At 35.9% G+C, this 21,691-nt stretch overlaps 2 protein-coding genes across 2 annotated transcripts; both read right to left on the bottom strand.

The window, feature by feature from the left end:
- Window positions 1-106: 106 nt before the first annotated feature.
- Window positions 107-5,407, bottom strand: LOC143464733 (uncharacterized). The gene is made up of 8 exons (XM_076962676.1): window positions 4,650-5,407; window positions 4,052-4,293; window positions 3,198-3,305; window positions 3,047-3,137; window positions 2,799-2,920; window positions 2,586-2,706; window positions 595-1,454; window positions 107-514 (listed from the first exon to the last, which is right to left on the bottom strand). Exons 1-8 carry the CDS (start codon window positions 4,744-4,746, stop codon window positions 407-409), a joined length of 1,749 nt encoding a protein of 582 aa, XP_076818791.1. The 5' UTR covers window positions 4,747-5,407; the 3' UTR covers window positions 107-406.
- An 8,497-nt stretch (window positions 5,408-13,904) lies between these two features.
- Window positions 13,905-20,380, bottom strand: LOC143464731 (uncharacterized). The gene is made up of 5 exons (XM_076962675.1): window positions 20,128-20,380; window positions 16,611-16,792; window positions 16,298-16,425; window positions 15,835-15,976; window positions 13,905-15,476 (listed from the first exon to the last, which is right to left on the bottom strand). Exons 1-5 carry the CDS (start codon window positions 20,300-20,302, stop codon window positions 14,652-14,654), a joined length of 1,452 nt encoding a protein of 483 aa, XP_076818790.1. The 5' UTR covers window positions 20,303-20,380; the 3' UTR covers window positions 13,905-14,651.
- Between the last annotated feature and the right edge of the window lie 1,311 nt (window positions 20,381-21,691).

Genomic DNA, 21,691 nt, shown 5'->3' with positions numbered 1-21,691 from the left:
TAATATCAACAAGTTTTGTTCATGTATGAAGATTGAAGATGTATGGTAAAATGTAATTTAAATTTTTTATTGAATGCAGACAGAAGAAACTTTTATCAAAAAAGAATCACAAAAGAACAAAATATTTAATGCAAAATAAACCTGCAATATGATAAATATATAAATTAGCAACAGTCCTCAAAAGTTAAATTTTGCACATGAAACTAAGACTAAACAAAGGTGATGATTTGAAAAAATTAACATTGAATCAGCATATCATAATATTGACACAATTAAACTAAATATATTGCTATGAAAAATAACATTGCCGCAAACAACTGATCTTTGACAGGGGGTTTTAGTTCCTCCTTTAGAATAAAAGCTGTGTCTAGTGGACTAAGAACATGGCCCTTCACCGCAAGGCAGTTTAATGAGTCAACAAATTCAGTCTTCTCAAGGAAACAGTTGGCGAGGTTGGGTCTGGATGCAGATTCCAGCTGTCATGGATGTTGAAGTCTGGTATAAATGGGTCATCCTGCAGAAAAGATTAAACAACGAAGAGCAAATGACAAAGATTAATCAGCTACGTATATGTAAAATATTTTTTGATCTTACCAGTCCAAGAATGATATCATTATCACTGCACTCGCTTTCACTAACATAATCATCTGACGAATTCTCAACATATTGTGCTGATGCCAGACCCTCAGGCAGTGTTTTAAATAATGCTCTATCTTCATTCGTCTTGTTGGCACAATTAATCTCGGCCACAGAATTACTTCTTCCATCATACTGCAATTTTTTTCTAATTTTACGTTGTGATCTTCGAAGTGGTGAAGTGCATTTTGTGACACCATTAGATGCTAATTGTATTTTCTTATGTAAGACTACACGTGGGCTCGTGCAGCAAAGTTTATACTCCAAGTCACTTTTTCTTGGAGAACTGCTGTGGAAAAGTTTAGAATGTGATTTTGAGAAGTAATGTGAAACTGTAGGGCAAGATTCCATGGATATGTCAGTTTTCTCCTGGTTTTGATAGTTTTCATATGACTCTACTTGACTCAGGCTGCAAGTTTTTTCACTCAGTGGACTGTCTGTTAATAGCAGAGCTGCCACTTCTTCAGCGCAGAATCTCAGTCGCTTAGTTTCCTTTGTGTTATGTATTGGTGAAAGAACTGGCCTTTTCGAAGAAGAATCAGGATTTCTTTTTCCATTTTCTACTTTCAGAACATTTTTAGAACTTGAATCACCATCTTCAGACATGTCATTGGAATATTTACGTAATATTATTTTTGATTTTTGCTGTTTCCCGTAAAAAGTTTTCACACAATGTTCAGACAAATTTTCCAGAGTAACAACATCAGCTATTGTAGCACACTTCTCAGAAAGCTTGACACTACAGTTACATTTTATGGCACTATCCTTCAAAGCTGGAATAATGTCACCATTTGCTGCCACAAAATTTGTTTGACCATCTACATGATAAAAACACGATTATAATAAAACTTAATAATTATACTGACTGGGTGCAAAGTGGTAAGATAAATGAATTTTAAACCAAAGAAGAGTAGTCAGCAAGCAGAAGAATTTTGCAATAGTATTTTGTAGTCAAGCAAGTATCGCAATATATCGCAAACTGGCTGCTAATTATGGTAAAGGCATGGGCGATTATGACAGCACAATCTGAAATCAACATGCTTGGTGTTTTAATCTAGTATCAATGAGTGTGGGGCAAGCTAACACGTCAAGACCGTCACATGTAGGTGATGTTTGTTTTCAGCATAAAAATGACACAGGTGACAGTACATATACTACTGAAGCATTTGGCTTCTTATAGTAAATATTGGTACCTGACTAGGTTAATGCTAACAACCAAAACTAAACTTTGGACTTAAAATCTATCTTCGCCAGTATAAACGCATAAACTGTATGTTACATTTTGGGAGACGTTGGAGAAATTTAACAGATTTTTTCAGTCCCCCCAAGAAAAACTTTAAAATACTGTATACATATTATATATATATATATGTCTTGTTTTCTATAGGATTTTATTTGGTCTAATGCAGGGTTTCTCAACCGGGGCCCTATAGACCTCATGGGAGGCCATGAGCAAATGCCTCACTGTAGTAGGCTATAGTGTAGGAATAGGGCAAGACAAGATAAAGGGGACACAAGTTTCTCACTTTTTTGTGCTTGCTATGCAAAATTTGTGGTGTGAAGACTATTGCACACACAGTAGTGAAGTAAAACTGTTCTGCAATGAACAATCTACATTTTTTAATGATGAGCAGAAAGCCACAGATTTTTAAGGTCACTGGAAGGGGGCCATGAGCCATGAAAGGTTGAGAACCACTGGTCTAAACACCACTATCATACAGATGTATTTCACATTGTGACATCACAATTGTTACTATTTAAGTCATAAAGAGAAATTTTTGTTTTTTCGATACACGTTTTTAGCAATAACCACTAAATCTTATAAAAAAAATTCTTTTTCCTGGATACTTACTGACAAATCATCTTTGGCTTAAGGTCAACTTATTTTAGAACTTGCCCCAAGTTTAGTCCAATTATATCTATGTTAAAACAACAAATGTATCAAACACCTTGTGTTGATTCTATTAAAGCCAAGATATCAGTGTTGCTAATTTCTAGGCCTTTGGCATATTGTTGCTGTATATTGGATAGAGTTTTATTTCGTATATGTCTTCCATTTTGATCGAGGATCTAAAATTTGTGAATATTAGAACAAACTGCAAGAACCAACATTCCCGGTACAACATATTCTAATGAATGCTTTTTTAAAATGAACAACAAACCTTTTCAATTTTGAGTGGTTTTAAGCTAGATTTAACTGTTTTAAGGTATGCAGCAAGGTCAGTTGATAAAGTAGCCCAGAATTTTTCATTGAAGTCATTCCACATTTCACCTTGCATGTAATCTACATCCACGTCCAAACATAATTAAAAGCTTTGTAGAAATGTTAAAAATTAAGGCAAAATTCTTTAAAAGAAAAAAGTAACAATTCCGCTTATAAATGTATTGAAGCTAAAGTATGACTATATACTTATTCTGCTTTCTGCATCTTCCAAAAGATTTGAAATTAAGTGTCTAAAAATGTTGACTTCACGCTTCAAAACTGTCACAAGACGAGGATTCTAGAAACAGGAAAGAAGATCAAAAATTAAGTTTACAGCAAACTTCATGCCAAAACTTACTTCAGATGGATGAACCAAGCTTTGGGCACAAGAAACTCCCAGCTGTTCTTCAAGCTGCCACATCACTTGTTCTGCGGTTTGCTCATTGCAAATCATGTGCATGATAATCTACCAATCCAAAATAACCACTGCTTAGGTTAAACAACACTAGTTAAAGAGCAAAAGTTACAACATGATGGAAAATGTACTGAAGTACATTTACACGAAAAACACAAAAGTACATTCTTGCTTTAGTCTCACTCTCACATATCTTTAACAAATGAGAGCTGCAGTAATTTTAAGCATTTTTGTCAATTTTATACAAAACATTTCCACAAGTAAATTACAATTTTTTTACTATCATAGGAAACACATTGAAAATATATCTATTACATTTCCTTGCAGGCAGTTATATATATTTTTATAATGCTGGTCTTTCAAAGAAATTAAAACATCATAAGGAGATAAATAAAAATTATAATGAGTTGTTTTTGAGTGTTTTATAAGATATGGACCTATGATACATTGCTACTACACAATCATTATTTTTAAACATTTGTAACTTGGCTATAAAACATCTAAGAAAATGTGCAATAATTTTGCAGTTCCCTTTTATTAATATGGGTAAGATGCCATTAATTCAATATGGTAAGTGGCGGTGTAAAAATATCAATTACTAGTTCCTGTAATTAAATTCTATTACCAATGAAAGCAGTGTCAATAACAAAGAAGAACTAGGATATGGTAAGAGACCATATAAGCTACCGAAACTCTGGTAGAAAGGAAGTAGTTCTGTATATATTATGTACATCTGAAAAAAATCTACATCACTGTAAAGAAGAATTATGTCAAAAAACGTCTAAAAATGTACTCACAGCTTTTTTTAGCTTCAAGCTGCAGGATGCAAAAGCTGATATTTCTTTAGAGGAAGTACAATTAGATCTAACAAATTGCAATCCTCGAAGAATTTGAGAATATTCCAATAACATATTCAGATCCATGAGCTGTGCTGCTCCTGTTAGGTCTGATAACGTTCGTGGCATTGCTGCTATCACAAGTCTTGTTTGACATTCTCGACTAAGTGGAGTTGCGCTCTGTCGTATTTCATGAAGACATTCTAAAATTCATTATAAATTTTATCATTTTATGATACTAATAACATTATGTTTTTGGCAGCACAACCATAGGCTTAAACGAACCATAGGCTAACAATACAAATAATGTTTGAATTGTTGGCATGTTATTTTATCAGAGCACGCACTCCAGAATATTTAGACAACAAACTGCAAGGTATGGCAGTTTTTAAAAAGAACTTGTGCATGCAAAGACACAATTTTTGGTGTGATGGCATGTAAAGCCTTAGTTCATTAATATTATTATAAATTAGCACATCAAATCGGCATCCAAGTTAATGCGCCACATGCGTGTACCACACTTTCCACTATCACTTGAACACATTTTAAGTTACATAACCTTTTACACCATTTTGTAGTTGATGTTCTAAACAGAACATTAGCACATCTTCGCAATTGAACTCTTCTGAATAAGTTGTGTAAGCACCAGATTCCATTGTAGTTTTGAAAAAAATGTTACTTAACAAAAAGAGGCCTGCGGAAGCACACAATCACATCGTGCATTTGTATACTAGACTCCTGCTACCCAAATTGCAACAACAATTGGTTGTGCACTTGGCCTAGACCCACAAAAAGCACAAAACTTTTCAAGGTCAGTTGGTGAAAAGTTAACCCTTGACCCTAGGGCCTATAGATCATATCAGCCTAGGCCTATAGTACTGATTCTTTTTATTTTGGATGTATAGAAATATAGGTTTGCTATTGTTCTGCAGTATTGTAGACGTACCGTATAAAGATTAGGCTAGCTAGGCTGCTCCTATCTCTTGTAATTTGTAACTGCAAAATGATAAACAGCAACAGGTGCTGAAAGCCTACAGCCTAGCCTATATGTAAAAATACCTGACACTAAAGCTATGATCTGATTGCATCGGCTGTATATGGGCCTATTAATTAGTTAGGCCTATAGCAGGCTAGCCTAGCAACTTTGCTAGGCTAATTACTTTCCACCATCATATTTTATAGAAAGGCCTAGCTTAGACTAGCCGACACAGCGGATATTTATCCCCGCGGATTAAGCGGCATACACCTTAATCAATCCACACAAAATTTCCAATAAGACTCATAGCCAAGCAGGCCTGCTTAGCAGGGACATGGTGAATGTTGATGTTATATGTTGTGTTAATGATTGTATTGATCATTTCGCGGGAACCTGGCGTCATTCAACTGTAGAAAAATCAGCAAAGCATAACAACTACCTATAGACATCTCATAAACTCGCACAAAGACATTTTTGTCTGGTTATTTTCTTTACTGTTCAAACTTACTAGAAATTAGACGCGTATTTCACCATAATAGCTGATCCAGTTGATTGCAATGGTTAACATGCAAACAGAGCAACGAAAATCATTTCACTTTTTTTAAAAACATCGGTAGGTGTCGCTGCTGAAGTATATTATATCTCTGAAGCGAACTCTTTTTACACACTGTTCCTTCGCTGTTGACCATTCAAAGATTTTACGGTATGTACATAACATGCTAACATTTAATCTCTCATTCTGTCTTGTATTTACTGATCGCCCGTTAAGGCAGGCATCTTTAGTTTAATTGTATTTTCATTACAATTCAACCTTTTGAACAGGTATAATGGCAGTGCGATTTCGAGTTTGGGAAACATGGGTTTACTTCAGTGGTGGGCGGGATTTTGAGATACAATTTCTTTTTCGTAAACGGAGAACCGGGGAAATTGATATCAAAGTCCCACAGATAGCAATGACAAGTCGTCATTCAAACGTGGCTTCATGGATTTGTTGGTTACTATTTCAAACTCCAGTTTCTCTTAACATACCCAGAAAGCCTAAATTTCAATCGGTCATTTAATGTAAAAAATACTTTCTGATAAACATTTTTCACACGCGCATCACACACGTTAAATAAAGTGTTAAACAGTTACAGAGAGATGTTATCAATCAATTACGAAATATAAAAGGTCCCGCGTAACCTTGTTATGCAGTGGGCGTCAGTTTTATAGTCAAGGCTGACAAAGACCAGCGTATGAGTACCTTCAAAGTGTCTCCCCTGAAGCTGTTTTCTTCGCTTTGGTACGACAAAGCGCTTTTCTCGTGGTGTGATAGAGGGGCGCCGTTGCCAATTTCAGTTACCCTTATCTAAAGGAAAAGCGGTTGGCTGCTAATTGACAAACGGTGTATAGCTTTTCATAATGCTTTGACGCTATAAATGGGAGTGGCACTTTGAACTGTGTAGATATAATTTACCACCTGACTAATACTTACGGGTTTCGGCGTTGCATTTGAATGCATATAACGATTTTTGAGAAAAAATCTTAATAACATATTTTACTTGGCTCAGATAAATTTCTTTGACTTGTACAGCCTAGGCAACTTTGTACTGTAGGTCTAATTTGATTTTTAGTTGAACACGTAAACCATGCAGTTGCCTATAGCCTACAGTTCGCACATTTGATATGACCATGGCAAGTCGTGTATATCCATATTTGTATACTTTATCCACATCAAAGCACCTTTCAAAGTATTTTCTATAAAGGATTTAATGTTTTCGACCGAAAAAAAACTTATTAACAAATTAAATAATCTATTTTGCCCTTTCCACTATCATCAAGTGCCTGTGTATATAAGTGTAAAGGCCTATACAGACTTTTAAAACCGGCCAACTTTCATTTGCAGCCGGCAGTTTTCTTTTAAGAAGAGTTTGAAAATAGAAACAGTAAAAAGATACTATTCAATCGTTTAAAAGCAAAACCTTTTCAGGTTAAATTATCTGTAACCGGAGACGGCACACGCTTAATACTGAAAAGATCATTCAGGGGAAATCGTGCCTAACAAATATCGGAAAAACTTATATTTGTAATTTTGCAGAGCGAAACGGTCTCCACACACTCGTTTTAACTTGATTTGTTTCATTCTGATGCTAACGTGTACGGTTGTTTAAAGTATTTAAACGGCTTTATCCCAATGACATATTTGAATATACTATTGGTAACGGTCCCTAACAGTAACTGCCATCATATCCAAAAATACTGTTCTATATAAAACTTTAATATTGCAAATGAGTCTCCATATTCTTCACTTCAGTATTTATAATCATCCCATTCATATTTGCTCAAAGAAAACACAAACTTGTGACATGGTTAGCATGTGTGAAGTTTATTTACAGTAATAACATTTATGCAATATCGGTCGGCACGTGGCGCTGTTTTTATAGTAGTAACCCAAGCAGTGTATTATCGCCTTGTTTAATTAGGCGATAATCATGCGCCGTAATGTGACAACAGAGTGGTAAGGGTCTTATCAAAATAAACCGGCTGTGTTGTTTTAGGCTCGGTTAATGTTGTGAAACACGTGTAACTTTTGTTGTGGTACCCGTGTTAACAGCAAAATCTAATCTAATCTGTTGAATATGAGCGCAGAGTGGAAACGCAGCCTTACTAGCGGAAAAAATGAGACGAAATAAGAGAGTTATAAAACGAAATATTACGCAAATTGTATACAAGCGCTGATGTAATTTTTAATTCATTAAAGTATAAGTTATATGTTAGCAATTGCTATTTAATTTGGAGGTATAATTGGGTTTTTGGTCATTTCTATTAAAAGAGTAATGGACAGCAAGTTTATCAGTTACAATCCGTGATTGTTAAAACGTGACGCGTTTTGTCGCATCAACTCTAAGTACAGTCGTGGCCAAAAGTTTAAGACCAAACCGTGAATTTCGAGAAAAACAGTTCTCTGTCCTATTTCTTGTCGCTTTTTTTACTTATTGCTTGCTAAACTACATATAAGTCAAAGTAATAAGAACTTATATTGTATTTTGCATCAAAATCTCAAATTTTTAATATTTGGTGTGTCCTCCTTTCGCTTTGATGACGGCCTTGATTCGTCTGAGCATACTTTCGATTAAATTCTTGCAAAGTTCTTCAGGAATTTCACGGATCCAGACTAATTTGATTGCTTCAATTAGGGAAGGAATACTCGCGGGATGTTTTTAGCAACTTTGTTCTTGAGAAAAGTCCAAAAGTTTTCGATAGGATTAAGATCGGGACTGTTCTCCGGCCAATGCAGAAGAGTAATTTTTTTAGCCCTAAAAAACTCTGTTACTACCTTTGAACGATGGCATGGGGCTCCATCTTGCATAAAAATCGTGCACTCGTGCACCGACATGTGCAGTTGTAGCTTCTCCTTCATTAAGTACAAGTATTTCTGACCGTTCATCGTGGTTCCTGGTTTTAGAAAAAAGAGTCCGGCTGTAACTTTGGTCGAAATGGCTCCACTTCAAATCGCTCCATATCATCACACTCGGTGGATGTTTCATCGTTTGCCGGGTATACTGTTCATCAAATCGTGTTCCTGAGGGTCGATGGACATTTCTTTTTCTTGCACCAAACTGTTGGACACTTGATTCGTCCGAAAATAAAACTTTAGACCATTGGGCAGAAGTCCAGTCTTTGGGCTGCAACTGCAATGCCATTAGGAGGTGCTTCTTCTTCATCGCTGGTGTAAGCTTCGGTTTTCTTGCTGGTTTTCGTGACTTCAGACCAAATTCTACAACTTAACGGCGGCTAACAATCTTCCTGCTGACTGGAATACCGGCTTCATTCATATTGGTTATTTTGATTTATGATGATTACCCTGATTTTTTTTGGCTGAACATGTTGGAGATTTCACCACTTGCCTTTTCATGAAGATGATAAGTTCCTGATTTCTTAAATTTCACAATTGCCTGATGCACAGCAGTTTTACTAAATCCAAGCTGCTCACCAATTTGACATTCTGCATAGCCTTCCCTGTGCAGAACAACAATTTAACATCGCTGAACCTCCGAAAGAGAGCACATTTTACTCATTTTAGGCAGATAAATAGCACAGAAAAGTAATCTCTACTCAGTACAGTAGAGTCTACTGGCTAATGTTCAATTGATATTTGCTAAATAATGACTGATTACATCAGATTTCGACCCAGAATAAAGATGATGCAACTCAAACAATATCTGATGCAGAATTATGACGTAATAAGAAAAAACGTCATTAATAAAGTCTGATCTTAAACTTTTGGCCACGACTGTACGTGTTTAAGCAAGAATGAAGGTTAAAGGTTGTCTAGAGGTTGTATCTTCACTCAGATATAGAAATTTCTGACAGATCTTAACAAATTTGACCAACTTTCGACAGCCATGATATAATTCGGCGGCAATTTTGAGATTTCCAAATTCTTTATCAATTGGCCTATTTCTTAATTTGCTACATATGTACCAATCCAAGCGTGCGATTGTGTCTATAATAACAAACTGTCAAGCAATAATACCGGCAATTTGTAGATTTGTTTATTTTCTGATACGCTTTTCGACCGTCTTAACCTGAGCAGAGCAAGTTATAGACGCATGGAGGTCGTGATACACTTGTGGAGTGCACCCACAACATTTTTAATACAGCACATTTCGAATTCAATTGCGCAGAAGACAATCTTCGATTTTACGCTCCATGTTTTACAACACCAAGATTGTGGGAAGGCGTCAACGTTAATTCGCTGCCTTTCCAGGAAGAAATTTTAGCGACATTTGCATTTTTTCAGAATTTCATAGTTCTCTAGTTTATGCATTTTTTTCAAAAATTTGTGACCAATAAATTTGGAACGTGCTTTTTTCTTTTATTTAAATATTGGTATGTGAAGAACCTTAATTTAGAATGTTTTCAAAACTAACTTAAATTGCGAAAGAACCTTACAAGCTTAATGTAAAACATTTTAATGACGTACTCTGCCCTATATACGTTGTTCCAGCATATTGCGAGAAAAGCTAAATTTTTTTACAAGTATAGCAACTATTTGCCGAATCCACCATCTTGAGGTAAATCATGTTAATCTTCATCTCGATACTAGAAATTATAAAAAAATTCAATTTCGTGCTGTTGTTAGTTTGAATAAAGCATCTCCCCTATATTGTTACTTGCGATAGTTTTTGCAGGTTTATGGTCATGCATTTATGCTTGACTTTTCACACACCTCTGAACAACCAAACCACTGTTTATCATGAAAATATAAACATTAAAATCAAACAGCTTATTGGTATACTATATAGTATAGTGTAAGCTTGATTGTTAAGCTGCAGCCGGGTCAAAGGACTACTCTGCTGGCAAGCTGGGAATATCCCAAGTGATAATCACGGAGAAAATCCAATTTTTACCTATAATACGGAAGTTTAAAATCGGAAGTGTTAGGATTTCAACCGCTTTGATTGAAATCTCAAACACATTTACCATTCATAAGATGGATAACTTATCTAACTATAACTTATAAATCGGACGTGTGGTATTTAAAATACATCAAAGCAATTAGTCAGACCTCTTCTTGAAAATTGTTATAGCATTATCAGCATTGCCTACAGAGCAAACTTGACTTAGAAGGAGACATAATGACCTTATAACGAGAATGATTCACTGATGGGCCAAGAAGAGAGATTGATGGTGAAAACGATTTGACTGTCGACCAGCTTTGAGGCGAGTTAATCGTGTTCGAGAGATTTTGACATTAATTTCAAAGATATAGGGGATTATACCGCGTCTCGCAGATTGTCTGGCTATTATTGCTCGGCAATTTTACAGCGTATAACTGCCTTTGACCGCAAAATCGTCAATTGTGTTTCACTTGCTGTCATTCTCATATCGTTGATGTCTGTAAAAAGTTATAGTTTTGATGTTTTTCGAAATGTGACAGCATTCTAATTCTCAAGTAGTCCTACTGCTCCAAAATGTTTGCTATGATGCTTGATGCATAGCGACATAGCCTATATTATATAATAATCTATACAGGTTCTTTTTAGGGTATACTTAAAGTTTCAAGTGACAAAGGGAAAGGACTAAACGATGTTTTAGATATAAATTATGAATTGACGTACGGGAGTGATGATGTCAGTCGCTAATTGTGTCAGGAACTATTTTACCATGGCGGCGCGTAGGGAAGCCTTACTGTACTTGTCAAAGCGCGAAGTGTGACCCCGCAAATGATTTGTACTTTTAAGTGTTTGATATGAGAAGGTAAAAGATCAAAGTCAGGGCTTTATCTGATGTGTGCTAAACGAAAGCTTGCCCTGGGCGAAGTTCCAAACGCGATGCGCAAACTTATCGGCGAGAATCTCGGCTTCAACATTCGCTCCGTCTTAAGGCGAGATCAATCAGAACAACTCTAATTGCATCCCCTACACTGGCGACACTTTCACCAACGAGTCTTTGTCACTTTTTTAACTTTTCAACCGATATAAAGAGAGGTCGTCCGTTCCCGGAGATTAAGGCTGTCTCTTTTTTTCGCGGAGTACGTGCCCTTTTTATTGAGAATAAATTCTTTATTTCGTATTCGGCCACGCTTTCTAAGGGTATATTGACACCGGGGTTACGTTGTCATAAAGGGGGTTAATGGTTTGACGCCATATTAGCAAGCCACAGCCTTTAGTTTCTATCATCCGGCCTCACAGAACTATTCTGCCAAAGTTGGTAAAAATAACAACCCTATCTATCACCAGTCTTTTGCTTTGCCTCAAACAATAGGAAAAGGGAACAGAAAGCATATTAAAAATAAATGTCCATCCTGTCACCTATCGCTGCATTGTTATCCGATGATCTCTTATTTTGTACCAGCTTCTTCATTATACGCAGAGAATAGAAATTTTATTGTGGGCGTCCAGTTAGACAAAACAGAAAAATCGTTCGACGCCATCTAAGAACCATGCACGGAACGAAGAAACTGACATACCAAAAAGTTAGTTTGGTTTGTGTCCGAATCGCTAACTTTAGTCTGCTATCAAATCACATTCATTAACATTCCTTTGATTTCACCATCCAGCATGCATTAGCTTACGCAACGTATTTACCTCCTAATCGCTTCAGCAGAAAGTTGGGCATGAAGAAAAATAACAAACAAATAGGAGTACAAGAGGATTAGGTTTCAATTGTCATTCTACTTACTTCAAATAAGCATATAGTGCCGAGCTACATTGATAGCATTTTAGCATATACCCAAGACACGGCCATCGCCGAAATATTTTTGTAAACGTCCCCTGTTTTGCAAAACGCAATAAATGAAAAGGCTTTTCTCTAAACAGTGAATGGAGAAACGAAATAGGTGATGAGATTAACATTTTGCTGGACGTGCGTTGGTCAAAAACTTGATTATAGGCGCTGAGTAAATTTGGATTTCCTGTTTTTCAAACAAGAAATAAAAGATATCTCCACCTGATACTCGACTGTGCTAACTGCTATATACTCCAACATTTTTTTCTAAAATAGAAAGTAAATTAAATTGATAAGAGCGAAATGGGCCTATAGCCAACTAGCAAGCGAAGATTTTCATTATTTGTATATATATAATATGCACAAAACTATATGTTTACGTCAATTTACGCCGTTACATAAAATTTTAACTTTCGAAAAAGGAGTTCATGATTTCTCCGAACAAAATTTTCCAATGCCTTTGATCAAGGAATAAATTTTGATAAAACGCTGTCAAGCGTTTTTCCCGTTTTTCTTCTAAAGTATGTATTGAAGTCAGCGTGATAACCGCAAAAACCATGCACTCCCGATGATGTGTGTGCGAACTTATTGGTATTTGGTTATGATAGCACCGAGGTGGAGTTATAGTTACCGGTCCCCTTGTTTCGTATTCAGTATGTTAATGAAGCTATTCACCGATAATGTGTTAGTAATTGAACAAATTAATTGTTAAGGCACCGGTATGTCGGCTACAACAGCGTTTATGTCGGAAGCTATTGCCGCGTTTACCAAAAACTTTTAAGTTAAACGTATTTTAACGCCAAAGGAAAATTTTAAAACGGCAAACACGACCGTTACGTCTAGAATTTTAGGTTGAATACCGGATGCAAACGCTTCCACGCTCAGTTACGCTTCACACAGCATCAATGTTGTATTCTTCCTCTTTCTGTCTCCACCACTATGAAGTCACACGCGAGCCAATGAGTGAAAGCGTCAACACCACATAAAAGATACCTTCTAAAGTTTCTATAAATATACGAAGAAACTTTATGTATGGTCAATTTCCATCAATATATACTCGCTGTAATAAAGTAAAAAGCTCATACAACGTAAGTTGCGAGTCGCTCGTGCCCAAACGCGCCCTTTTATGAGCGGAGACCGTAGAAGAAAGTATAATGAACAAAATGGCGGTAAATTGAAACTGGGCTTTTGTGCAGTTTGTGTAATAGAATTTTACTTGAACAATTAGATAAATCGTAAGTTGATATACAGCAAAACGTTCTTTATATATCGCTTGGCATTATCGACCAACTTTTTTATGATTTAGGAATTGTTAAAGGTTTGGTTTGGAATTTTCACCTTCTCATTTCAAAAACATTTGTCTTACACCTTTCCTTAAATTAACAAAAAATGGTAACCCTAAATTTCGAAATGCGTTTTATAGCGCGTTTCATTTCTATACCTTAAGATATAACATGTATATAGTTTTTATGGCATGTTACAAACTAAACATTGTAACTTACTACATCTTCCCGCGTTCAACAGACTCAAACTCATATCTAGTCGAACGTTTAAGGCTATAAGTTATTGTTGTTATGCAAGCAGAAAAACCACCAAATGATATTTCCTTTCATTTTTATTGAAACGTAGTAAATAGCTGATAATGATACAAGAAAAAAGACCGATTTCAGCAGTAATAAACAAACACAAGAATAAATTGTACGAAAAAAGGGCCTTGACACTATATATGTCACTGAATGACTCTGAAATGTATAGCTTATGTTACACAGTGACGTCATGTCAAAATAGGCACAGTAATGGGTTTTAACAGATAAGGCCGCAAGTACGTTTTTCTTCTCAATAAAAACAGTTTATGATAGTCATCAATTATCAAATAAATAGATCAAAATTTTCTCGGATAAAGATCGCTTTGTTTTGACATTTTTACTATAACACCTTTCTGTTCACAGCATGCTGGTTTGACAAAAATACAGAAGATAGTTTTAAGCCCACATTAGTAGACATATCTTATTAAGCTCATGCGAATGTGATACGTAGAACACTGCGCAAAACAACCACAATGTTAGGTCACGCAATGATTGTCAAATAAATGTAAAGAGAAACAATCTTATTTTACTAAATATGATACGATTTCTATTTGAGTAGAACTACTTGCTACCGGTAGCTACCAGCTTTACTTTAATGATATTGATTTTACTATACATCTTTAAGAATGGTATCCATCAAATCAAACAAAAAATAGAAATATTGTTTTATTTTATTAGGAATATTGCAAATGAAAACTGAAAATTAAAATTTTCATTTACTGTGGTGTGAGATTTTTTCTGCAAACGACGCTTGTAATAAAGCAACTATACTCGCCACCTGAAAGCGTTAGTACTTCGAATATTCGTAAGCGGTATACGTGCGTGGTTGGTTGGTCAAGCCGTATGGAGTTCCATAATAGTTACCAGCCTGCAGATAACCGTGTCCAGTGTATTCGGTAGCAGTACACTCTGCGGTTGCTGTAGCACTATGGAAAAGTTCGTTTGATGGATGTGCTGAATAATAGGCTTGTTCCGATTGGTAATGAACCGGTGTCATTGTTGTTGGCGTTTGACTGGTTGCCCCAGCAGTACGCTCGTTGTACCAGGAAACGGTTGTTTGGTCTGGTGGTGATGAAGTCTCGCTGCTGCTGTAGCTGGCTGACGTTTGCATATTTCGGCATGCGGGAATAGGGTGATAGGTGACGGTGGATGAATCCCCCCTGCCTTGTGGTGTTATGTAAGGATGCTGTTGGTAGCTTGGGAAGCTGTAGCCGGTCACTACATCAGTCTCGCGTACTTGATAGGCGGGTTCAGCTTGTGCGCTGGATAATTCACTAGAACCAGACGATTCCGGCCTAGGCTGAATCTCCTTTTGGTTTAGGTCGATGAGCGTAGTTTTCGAATATCCATTTAACGGCTGACTATCACCGCAAAACGTATTGGACGATTCAGCAGGCTCTAATTTTGCGACAAGCGTCTCAGAGTAAGCCGAAGTCTCGGCAGAATGTTGCAAAGCGCTGACTAGCGTATTGCTTTTGACGCTGTATTCATTTTCTTTCTTTCCTTCATCGTCTTCAGATACGGATTTCGGTTGCTGATTGGTCGGCGTTACGTCACTATCGTCATTGTTAGACATCGATTCTAACTGACCGTCTTTTTCTTGACTATCAAGCTGAAATTTGCAAAGCAATAACTTTACTCATTAAAAAAAATGTTGTTTTTGCTTTAAAAATTCAGAAGGACGCCGTCCTAAAGACTAAACAGGGAACGTATAGCTAAAATGTAGGAATGAATGATGTACTGCTGGAATATGTTCAAATCTTTACCAATTCCACACAAATTTTAAAGAACTTTAGTTTTGTTTCCATACAAAATTTGATATAATTTCTGGGTTGACATTATTCTACAGTTTAACTTTATTTTTCCGATGTTTGCCTTTTCAGCAAAAACCTATACAGAAGTTAAAAGCACAAACGCTTTGGTTGGCAATAAATAAACATTCGATCGCGTTTTTATAGTAAAAGTCTTACTTTTTCTCTTTTGTCTCTTTCTCTTCCTCCCTGCTTCTTTTTAAACCGTTTTCTTCTCCTGAGATAGCTTCCATTCTCAAACATGTTATATGCATCCGGATCCATCGTCCAATAAGATCCTTTGCCCGGCTTCTTGTCATCCCTGCAAAATCAAGCGGTTTTATTATACATTGAGGACTCGTTCATCATTGTTTGTTTTATTTTGCAGTGATAAATATTTTCCTGATGACCTATGCCCACCTAACATTGGGCGAATGCAATCATGCCGTGGATTGACACACTACTGTATCTATTATAGTGCATCACCAGTCCAAATTCTATTTCGACTTTTAGTTTATTCAGTGGCCGACGTTGGTTAACGGTATAACATCGGTTGTATTCGAACAGTCAAATTCCTTGAACACGAGCCTTGCGCACAAGACCGCGACAAAGATTTTCTTAGCCCTGTGTAAAGTCGGCTTACCTGGGCACTTTTACAAAGCATTCATTAAGTGAAAGATTGTGGCGAATTGAATTCTGCCAGCCTTGTTTGTTCTCTCGGTAGAATGGAAAGCGTTCCATGATCCATTGATATATCCCATTTAATGTCACCTGGATAAAACACAATTTTCTTAATTTTCTGCCATTAAGTCATTGCTAAACTGTCGATTACTGTCTGTAAAAACTGGCTGTAATCTAAAGGGCACAAATTATTGCATTGTCCTTTTATTATTGCAATTACTATATTATGGGATTACCCCGATTACGAAATTACAATAGCAATCAGTTATTTGTACTTTTTTGTCCGGCACATTTTGGATAGCCATGGCGATCAGAGCAATGTAGGAATAAGGTGGTTTGACATAATCTTTGTTTTGCTGACCCATGCCGCGCTGATGGGAAGAATGATACCCGGAAGTGAAGCCAGAATGAGAAATGCTTCCGTATTGATCAGCGCAGGTACTTGCGTGATGCATTCCTGAAAAAAATGTTTCAAGTTTTTAAAATTAGTTTCAGCAAAAAATTACTTTTAATGTTAAACGTTGGACAGTTACAAACCAATCATTGCAGCAACCATAATTATAATATTGAACAGTGAGCATGTGACGTAAAGATATTTTGAGGCAGAAAAAATTCGCAAAATTTGACGTCACAAAGCTTTGTAAAAATAAACTAATTTTTGTATAAAAAACTTTGCATTTCCGATCTATTCTGGTCCGTGGGGGAAGCAAAATGGCAATTTTTCTACCAAATCTCAAATGAAAATAAAGTGAGAGCAGTTTCTCATAAATTTGGAAACTCTACAAATTTTTTTTCAAATCATGAAACATTGCGTAAAGGTCAGCATTAAAATTATCCAAACCATTTATTGGTTTAGAATTATTTCTGATACGCCCGCTATATAATGTATATGCAACGTAACTGAGTGTACGAGCATTATTTAACTCTACATTGTACAATTATCAATTTGCTATACAAAATCCACATGTGCGTACAAAGAAAGTTTGTATACAAGCAAAATGATAATATTTATTTCGTCTTTGTGATATTTGATCACGATGACGGAAAATTGAAGCCGTAACTATATAGTACCTACAACGTTATATTATAATTGTCATAGTATGACAAGTTTCTATTGATACCCTACCATTATGCACTGGCGCTCTGGTTTACCTTGCCGGCAGATAATAACGAGTTAATTGCTGTGCGTAATGCGCTATAATCGCATTTTGTTTTCCAACACCCTTCGCTTCAAATGCAAACAATGATATGTAAATATGCTTGATGCGTTTTATTTTAAAAATTTATTTCTTCAATCAGCAAACTTGATATATTATGCAAAACCTATTTATAATCTTGATCAGAATTAGTATGAATAGATTCATCAACACTGACATATTCCCAAATACTCTCCAAAAAACTACAAGGTGATCATGTTTCTCTATAATAAATCACTCCATGGCTTACGATTAAATCCAACAACGATATATTTAAACGAGCATGAAGTATATAGGAAGCACCCGGGCCCCTGTGAATAAATTCGACAGGTCTGGTGGTCAGTTGTTTTTGCAGCGAATCTTAATAAGGAAATGAAACCTAGTTTGTTCATCGTTGCAATTACAGTTTGTAGAAAGCGAAAGAGATGATTGTATACAAACGAAGTAATTTTTGATTCAATTGACTCCTCGAAAATGGCGAAGGCTTTAGTAATATATATTGTGTGAAGGCTGTACGGAAACGCTTTCCCACGTCTCTTGTAGTTTACGAGGTTAGGAACTCATGATTTGCATCAAGGCTTTGTTTTATGATTCGTAGAAATTAAGGAATAAATTTTCAGTTACCAAACAAACTGCACTGCAGCAACGCATCGTCTTTCATATTCCTCTGTTGACTTCCATCTACAGCTAAAACTAAAGAATACCACATGCGACATACTGTGGATTTAGATCACGCTTTTCTATTCTTTCTGAGATATACGTTTCACATCCGCGTTTAGCAATTGCCATCAGTTTGATCGTGAATGGTTTGGCAGTATGAAATTTTTGTCACTGAAGGTTTTTTTCATGATTTTGACGATTTAATATTTGATATATTGAAGCAGTAAGCCTGCCGATTTAAATAAAAGCAAAAAAGAATTGAACCCATACTTTCCGAAACCGCATTTCAGCCCCTACGCAGCACATGTGCAATTACTATACGGTGCCGTACGCAAGGACAGATCGTTACGAATACTATATAGACGAGAGTACCATCGTGACGTGATTTTCTATCCGTTTCCTGCCAAATTTGCACAAATACATCACGAAGCTATTTGGTTACGTAATTATTCTTCGTCTATAACTGAGTGGCGTCACAACTAAATGCATCGACTGCAGAATGATTTAACCCTATATCTTTCAATATTTTCGTATCTATCCTTGCTCTGAAGTCACGTCAAAGCGGATTACCACATTTGTTTGTAACAATATTTGGCACATATTGTCACACACAGCTGATGGCTTCAGGTTACCGAAATCAGGTAAGACATATTTTTAACCTATTGCCCATGACGACGCAAAAATTGGAGTCGCCGCAATGATAATAGCCTGGTCGTATATAACGACCACTGATATCTATCAGTTTAACGCACTTTTTTAAAACGTTATGTTTATAACAACGTTAGCTGTAATATGAAACTGGATACCCGCTTCACGTTTTCACTATAGCCATGAAAATCGCATTAACAACATTGAAAATAAAGTTTTAGTTGATTGATTAGTAGTTCCGTTCAAACATTTGCTTAAATTGATGATGAGTATTAAACACAATAATACTAAATTAATAAAAATGACAGTGCATTAACATAAAAATCTCACGTTTGGATAATTAAATTTTCCAACAGCTTCAGGTCAATCAAAGCTCTATTGCCGTTATACAACCCACACTGTATGCTAATCCATGATATGTTGTTAACGTTTTTAACAGCAATAATAATTTACCGAGATAAAATTCAATAAGATCCAAAATTAGATTTTAAATTCTCTGGTTTTTGAAAATTTGGGAATGTAAACTGCGGTTTTAGTGACGACGATGTTACCAGGGTGATTCGATGAAATTACGCCCGCTCGTATATTTATTAAAATGTGGATGGAACATAGCAATGCTGACGGGATCGAATATATACTGCAAAAGTCGTAAACTTTGTTTGACGTATTTTTTGAGTTGTGGTGCGAGAATCTGGCTTGAGAAGAGGCGGATCTAGATCTAGGTTTCAATGAAACCATTGATAAGGTTTGAGAAGAAGAATTTTTTACTTAAGAACTCCTCATAGCGTATATAGTCTTATGCGTATCAAATCAAAGCAGATACTCGAATAGCGGGTTTAAGACACTTTTACGACCATATTTTAATCATATTAACGCTTGTATATCAATTTAAGAAGATACATATGTAGCAGTATACGGTTTTCGCTGCAAATCTGCAAGGAATGCAGAATTGCTTCTTTTCAAATTTACAAATACTAAGTTTTGGCATTTGCTCCTGAAAATCGCCATTTTGGTTCCACATTATCCACAGTGTTATAGTTTTAGAATGCCTTTGTCAAGTTTTGCAATTACTTTACGTAATAACACATTTAGTTTGTATAGCACAGCGTTTTATATCGACTTTGCTCGTTCATTGATTTATAATTATAATCAGTTAAATCTCTCTAAAATGAAAATTTACTAAAGTCGAGCAGTAGGTTTTAATTATATAATTACAACCTAAAATTGTATATATACTGCGTACACTATCTCTTTTCATACAACATTCTTGCAATAGTAATAAAATTACCTGTAATATTGCTGTAGCTCGCCGATGGATAAGGATAATACGCTGTTTCAGCAGACACCGGGTGACCCGCGTACATACCTACCGAGTTCGACGGGCAAACTTGCGGCAGAATGTCGTTGCTTGTTCCGGGATGAGTCGACGTTTGGTAATGCAAATGCATAGTCATAATTTTCATCAAAAAATAGATAATCTCGCACTCAACAATACGTCTGAAGAAAACAGCACAAATTAAATTTTTTCAGACTTTTTTCAAAATACGCGATATTGTAAATTCGTGGTAAATTCACAGCAACATTGACAGAAATCTGCATTTGTAGAATGACGAAAGCGGGAAAAATCTACCTTCTCGTAAACTATGCTCTAGAAAAGAACAGGATTTGTAATAATTCTTACTTTTATCAGAACAATACCTAATTAATGGGATTATAATTATCATTGTTATTACAAGGAATCTGACACGCGCCCTATTAGCTTTGCAGCTCGTTAGTTTTTTCGGCAAATTCTAAACGCGAGCGAAAAGTACGGTAAGCACCGTATTGCTAATTTTCGATTCGATTAATCCTTACAGCTTGAGGCTTTCTATTGAACTAAAATGATTGAACTGATCATTATTTCTAAGACCCTATGTTCGACGTGAGTGACTCTTTGTAAAACCTTTCCTTATAAACGCGACTTGAAAAGCGATTTCTACGAAAGGGAAAAGATGAATCAAATGATCACAGCCCATTAACTCCCTCTTGTGGCGTCGCAGTAAAATTTCGTAAACTTGTAAGTATTTGGCAATTCGCATTCGAAAATGACGCCTTGTAAATAAATTAACATCTGCATTTTTTGCAAGCATTTTATGTTTTACAGCCAGTGGCAAAAATGCAGCTACAGCAAAGCACTCACTCAACTCAACTCAGCACTAAACTTTGCAGCAGAATAGCTCATCTTTAAAGTTATGCACAGCCACAGGCGTAGCCTATACTTAAATGTTAAAGTATTGAAATGTCTTCACATTCCACTAACAAACTGGCTGCAATAAAGTTTGCCGTTAAATCAGAAAGAACTCATCCGCGAAGGGGAATATCCAGAATGACATCACGGAAGCGTGTCGTTTTCGTAGGCGGGCGTAGTAATAATGGTCCGACTGAAATGTCTATATCCGGCAAAAATTTGGTTATTAATCTTGTCAAGTTTGATGTTATGATTGCTTGATTAGAAAATAATGTTTATTTCAAATTGTACATTTAGCAAAAGTTGCAAAACTGTAGCAAACTGTTAATTTATAGCTCATGCATGAACATTAATATATGACTTCTGTAAATTAATAATTCTACATGTCAATACATCTAAAAAATATGTCAACAAGTATTTACGTCCGCAAGCTAACGCGAAACTTGCAATGTAGAATTTTAATTAGCTCTGTCACATAAGTAGGCCTATAGACCTTCCATTAAAAATCTAAAATCACACGATATGTTCGGAAACTAATTTTTTATAGGAATATTTTAAAGAGAAAATTACCAGGTATCCTGAAAAATGTTTGTAGTGTTTTACAAATCACACTTTCTGTTAAAAA

Source organism: Clavelina lepadiformis, chromosome 7 (assembly GCF_947623445.1).
Source record: "Clavelina lepadiformis chromosome 7, kaClaLepa1.1, whole genome shotgun sequence".
Taxonomy (NCBI): domain Eukaryota; kingdom Metazoa; phylum Chordata; class Ascidiacea; order Aplousobranchia; family Clavelinidae; genus Clavelina; species Clavelina lepadiformis.
This window is presented reverse-complemented; position numbering and strand designations above follow the sequence as displayed.

Coding starts and splice junctions, on each gene's coding strand:
- LOC143464733 (XM_076962676.1), bottom strand. CDS start 4,746: ATGGAATCTGGTGCTTACACAACTTATTCAGAAGAGTTCAATTGCGAA. Junction 2,707..2,798: donor AACCACTCAAAATTGAAAAG/GTTTGTTGTTCA, acceptor CACAAATTTTAG/ATCCTCGATCAAAATGGAAG. Junction 515..594: donor ATGATATCATTCTTGGACTG/GTAAGATCAAAA, acceptor TCTTTTCTGCAG/GATGACCCATTTATACCAGA.
- LOC143464731 (XM_076962675.1), bottom strand. CDS start 20,302: ATGAAAATTATGACTATGCATTTGCATTACCAAACGTCGACTCATCCC. Junction 16,426..16,610: donor AAAATGTGCCGGACAAAAAA/GTACAAATAACT, acceptor TGTTTTATCCAG/GTGACATTAAATGGGATATA. Junction 15,977..16,297: donor TGCTTTGTAAAAGTGCCCAG/GTAAGCCGACTT, acceptor TTGATTTTGCAG/GGATGACAAGAAGCCGGGCA.